Genomic DNA, 5,381 nt, shown 5'->3' with positions numbered 1-5,381 from the left:
GTTTAGTAGAAAAAGTTTCAGACCATTTCTCTATAAAGGAGAAAATGATTCAGAATTTCTGAGAGCCTTGAAAAAAATGATATGCGCCAGAAGGTGCGATTGACAGCCTTTGTAACCAAAGAAGCTTCACATTTTTGCCTTAATCTTACTGTGTGAAAAAATGCGGAAAAATAAGTTGATAATTACGCTGTACGTACACATCTTTTTATGAAATATAGACTAATATAGTTCTTGTATATTAATCCTATATGATTTTGCATAACGGAACTAATGCTAAACGGATATCGGTGATGTGAAACCCTAAAAGAAAAACTTCAGTAAACAGGACATCAGATGTAAACATCCTTAAATAATCAGGTTTTCAGTTTTATTGTAGATCTGTACATTCGAATGCCATCTTCTACATACATTGTCAGTATGGCATTAAATTTAATTTACCTTCACAATAATTTACTTGTTGCTTCAATAGTAAAGCATCTTTGTTCTTTTAATCATGCACTCTTCTATTCAAACAGGATGGCGTTACAAATATTTTTTTTAGATCAACAACCGTCCTACCACACGTATGTCTAAATGAAAACATGATTTATCTATTTATCTAATGTCTTTTTTTCATATAGCTGTTGATAATGCTCTATGCATTTAGTCCCTACGTTTGGCGTGCATTTCGACAATAATTTGCGTATAATTCATTGTAGAATTATACGCACAAAGGATTTACAACAGTGCCATTGCTCAGGATTCTACTGAGTATGTTACTTGTTTGCGTCCGTACAGATAACAGCAACAATAAACACGACTTGTTGCTTGCTTTGCATTTTTTCTGCTTCTATATTTTATTTTAGTGCCACCCATAGAAACCCTTTCTTTGTGCCCCCCTGGAGCTATTTATTAACGCTCAATTAATTCGCTTTCCGCGAACGCTGTCTCTCAGCCGTCACGTGCTCCTTATTATTGATTTTGTTTTCAAAGCCTGTGTAGACCGTTTAAGCAATGTCGTCTGCACAAAGCCTTCTACACTTTCATTTCGAGTCTCAAAAACCCTCCTACCTTTATCAAGCCCCTGTAAACGAACGAACATGAAAGTTCGACTTTTCGTTGCTTATAGTAAGACTCTATAGTGTGATGGTATCACAGCTTTTCCGACAACGGCCTTTAGTCAGATCTCTTTTTAATAGACTTGGTCTGTTTCCAACTAAAGCAGCATTAAATGAATTTAAGTAGGGGTGCATTGGCGATTATTGCTATAACCTAAAGCCGAGGGAGAAAGTTAATGATTATTTAGTACAACGCCTCACAAAATATCAAGAAAAAACAACATAGCTAATTCTAGGATTGTTTCCCACGGCAAATTGTAAGCAACCTCGCAGTGCATTTGCATGATTGGGTTAGTCATTCCGCAGTAATATGAAAGCTTTACAGGTCAATCATTTGCTCAATTGAAAATGAGTGAAGTTGTGAATGATTTGATAACGCCACCAATCGGTTGGAGATAAAGGTCAGAACGTTTCGAGTGTGCAAGGAGTACTCTTGAAATCGACAAAGGAATACCTTTTTAATGAGAGGTTAAAGACCTCGAATTTTTTTTAGTTTGTGTTGTTTTTTACACTGCGCAACCGGTATAATGATGCTGCAATTTGGATACATATCATACACGAACATACTTAAAGACGGTCACGACTGTCATTGGAACAAAAATAACATGACTTTTCTAAATACACAAATATTAAAGAAAATCTTCATACAGCATAGAGAGGCCAAACCCGCTGCGAATTAAAGAGAATACTGTATAATAATAATTATATTGAACTGACTGGTGTAAATATATACATGGTTTTCTTTCGTCAAGTGCGCATCTATTTCTTAAACGTATATTTCCTTTAAATTTGCTGGCCGTTTAGTGTCCCGTTTATATGCACAATCATTGTCTCTCCATCTCTTGCTTAATTTTTATTTCTTGTTTAACTGATGCATGCTGATGATACGGCAGCACTCTGGTGTTATATTTGCATCGTTGTTACACAAACTCAAAATTTAAAAAAAAAACAAAGTAAAGTCAGGAATGAAATGTACTTAGTAAGCCGTAGTAGGAGAATCAAAAATAAATGAAATATACGATAACGATTGCAAAGCTGATAAAAGGGCCACGACATAAAATGGGGCACTGTCACGTAGACTAAAAGTTTCCATTACCCAATCAACGTATTGTCCCATTTCACCATCAATTGTGTCTAGCACATGCCTTTTCCATAAAGCGACCAACGGCAAAATTGTGTGTTGGGCCATTGTCACTCACGTCAAATGCCACCTGTTCATTTAGGCAGCCACTTCGTCCCATGTTTACCCTAGTTTTTTCCTACATAAATTCCACCTTGCTCTTTCATATACAATCACGAAAGATGCACACCCCACTATTACCTTACTACTATTCGCTAACCCGACTTTTAGATAACCTATCATCTAGGGCAATACTAGTCATGATTCGGTTGCTGAGTGCCTGAAGCTTTATGTATGCCCTGTCTCTTTGCGAGTTTTCTATCCAAGGTGGACCTATAATTGAATTAGATTAAAGATGCATCTTGGGCAACCCCATAATTGTATAGCACCCTATGGATGTTACTCTTTCTGTCATCAATAGTTCCGTTATTTAGGAGTGATCATCGTAGTAGCTGTCAGAGGTTCCCCAAGCACTCTGACCGCTCGGCCAAAGTGCAGCAGTCGGACGGTCGAGATTCAGGTGGGCCAAGTATTGCTGCTGTTGGTTGAGTACGTCTTCGAAATGCGGTGTATCCCTTCCGTTGACGAAGCCTGGCGGCGGGGAAGTCACGTGATGAGTGGACGGCGTCGGTGGTCCGCAGACAGGCGGGGACCAAACGCTATCGCCGGCCATACCCATATAATATCCGCCCCATCGTTGATCAACTAATGTGTAAAAAATTTAGCAGTTAGACTGTATGAACTCGACACAACTCGATGATAATCTAATAATAATGACAATAATAATAATAACACGCACATTTCAATATGCAATTTCACTCAATAATTAGAGTGTACCTACCTAAGCAGCTAGTCTAAGAAAAAATAAATCAAAGAACCCTTTCTGAAACAAAATTTTTCTCTTACTTCCTGGCGGCGACGTCGGATAGCGATTTTGCTGCTGCTGCAGTTGTGGCTGCTTTTGCTCCTGCTGTTGCGTATAATGATGCGATGGTGAAGCATTTTGCGGCGGCACATTCTCGTACATTGAATGCGGCGATGGTACTGACGAGATTGAGTGCGTTGCTGGACCCACCGTTTGCTGTGGCATCGCCGACGATTGATTATGGAAGAAATCGTATAAGGAGTTTGGCTGATGCTGTTGATATGACTGGGGCTGTGCATGGCTGTGTTGTTGATGTTGCGACTGTGTAGAGCCCCCTCCCTGAATATGCGTTCCGTATCCAGGGGTTTGCCGCTGCATCATTGCATACGAACTGTTTCCCATGTTCGAGTCGACACTGTGATATGGCAGAGAACCGTACGGAGACAGAAGCCCACTGCCAAGACTGCCTCCAAGGCAAGTTGACTCTATCGTCGGACTCCTAGAAACGCCAAACAATCCTGGCATATACCCTGAGTCCTTTTGTGAGCTTGCTTTTTGTGCCTGTGATCTACAAATATGAAAACAAAATAATTACTTTCGGCTGAGAATAGCAATTTATGCAGGACATAAATAATAACAGAAAATAATTTGACTGACTCCATTCATTACGTATCCGTGTTATCGGGACAACGCGCTAGAACTTCTCTGTCGCTTACTAACCTCCAAGAGCATAATAATTAAATGGCGCAGAAATTGCTTATTACTGCGTGCTCGCTGCTCATTTCAGGATTATTGGAAGTACGAGCAAAGCCACAACCTGTGATCTCATACAAAAATCTGAAAATTGCCACGAGAGGCACTGATGTGTGCGGTTGACTATTTTTTTTTATAATTACTGCAATTAACATAGTCGCACTAGTAACATTTTAGCCGTTTCACTCGATACATTCAGATAATAGAAAGTACTTTTGCTTGCTTGAGCCTAAACATGTCTGTCTCGGTATTTCGATTGAAGATTCATAAGCTGTAGCTCAAAAAATCTGAATTTCAGTAAGGCATATTTAGTGGCTTATAAATTTATTCCCTACATGTATAGATACATTCATTTGTTTTACAAACCGGTGATCCCATAACGTTGATTCTCACGGTTTAAAACGTACACCGTGTTTTGGTAGGGCAGCCTAACGGGAGTCCTATTTTCCGCTATGTTTGCACGCAGCAACAACAGAATTTAGCAGTAGAATCTGCGAATGAAGTATTCGCAATGAAAGTAAATGAGTGTAAAGTGATGTTTATAACATATTGAATACTTACACGGCCTGGAAGGATAACTCGAGATTATGTAGCAGTCGACGCATACTCTCGTCCGGAACGTACTCTTCGTCTCCGCTTCGGCTGCCGACTGATAGCCCGTCACTCACAATCCCTGACATCACAGACGTCGTGGATGTTGTTGATGATAATGCTGATAGCAAGGACGGTGGCCTGGCCGGTGAGCTTACCTGAAAGCCCCGAGAAAAACGGCCAATGCAGGCACGAGAAGCGGAGCACCCCCAATAGGAAGCCTGTGAGATCGATGACTCAGCAACTTCGCATTGTATGAGACGTTCAGAGATGGGTAAGCTAAAGATTGCAAAGCGCAACCCTATGATGTTAATTTCTAACTAAAATATCACATTAATGTCGTCAGACAAGCACAGTAACGTACATATGGCGTTTGAATGGGTAATACAAAGAAACATCTACAGTTATAATTTTCGTGACTCCTTTTCCATCTTTTCAAATTTCCTAGCTTTTTAACAGCAGAATAACGAAGCAGTTAACACGTGATGTAGAGAGTACTTTCTCCAACTTTGTTTTGTTCTCGTTATTGCATTTATGCCCATAATTACGACATAATCACGATGAACCGCATAACTTTCAACCGGTGTTAATCAATACTTTCTTTCATATTTGAAATTCACTGCCTTACTTTAACAATGCAGGCTAATTTATTATCAAACTGAATTGGACTGTTCGTCTAACACCGACCGCCAACTAATAGAAAATTTAGTACACCGGAACTAAATAATGATGAAAATCAAATTTGCTTCTTTATTAAATTAAAAATCTATACGATTACCACACTCAACCGGTAACAAGGTATGATTACTACGCAATATTTTTTTGATCCTAATCACAAAATACATTTGTATGTACAAGTTCTAAGGCGGTTGATTTTCATCATCAAACAGATGTAAGTAATTCGGTTGGTTTTAGGTTTTTTTTTTGTTTTCAAACGATATATGTGTGAGTATAT

At 39.1% G+C, this 5,381-nt stretch overlaps 1 protein-coding gene across 1 annotated transcript in view; it reads right to left on the bottom strand.

Annotated features, from left to right (window-relative positions):
- Positions 1–336: 336 nt before the first annotated feature.
- Positions 337–5,381, bottom strand: part of LOC111266056 (terminal uridylyltransferase 4) — a 19,236-nt gene continuing 14,191 nt past the window's right edge. Inside the window, exons 9-11 of the mRNA XM_086970738.1 lie at positions 4,397–4,584; positions 3,124–3,650; positions 337–2,922 (exon numbers count right to left, since the gene is read on the bottom strand). Coding sequence (XP_086826864.1) covers positions 2,648–2,922; positions 3,124–3,650; positions 4,397–4,584 — 990 coding nt within the window. The 3' untranslated portion in view covers positions 337–2,647. The remainder of the gene's footprint in view (positions 2,923–3,123; positions 3,651–4,396; positions 4,585–5,381) is intronic.

This window comes from Varroa jacobsoni, unplaced genomic scaffold (assembly GCF_002532875.2).
Source record: "Varroa jacobsoni isolate VJ856 unplaced genomic scaffold, vjacob_1.0 scaffold_111, whole genome shotgun sequence".
NCBI classification, from domain to species: Eukaryota; Metazoa; Arthropoda; class Arachnida; order Mesostigmata; family Varroidae; genus Varroa; species Varroa jacobsoni.
The sequence above is the reverse complement of the archived record's forward strand: the minus strand, read 5'-3'. Positions and strand labels throughout refer to the sequence as shown.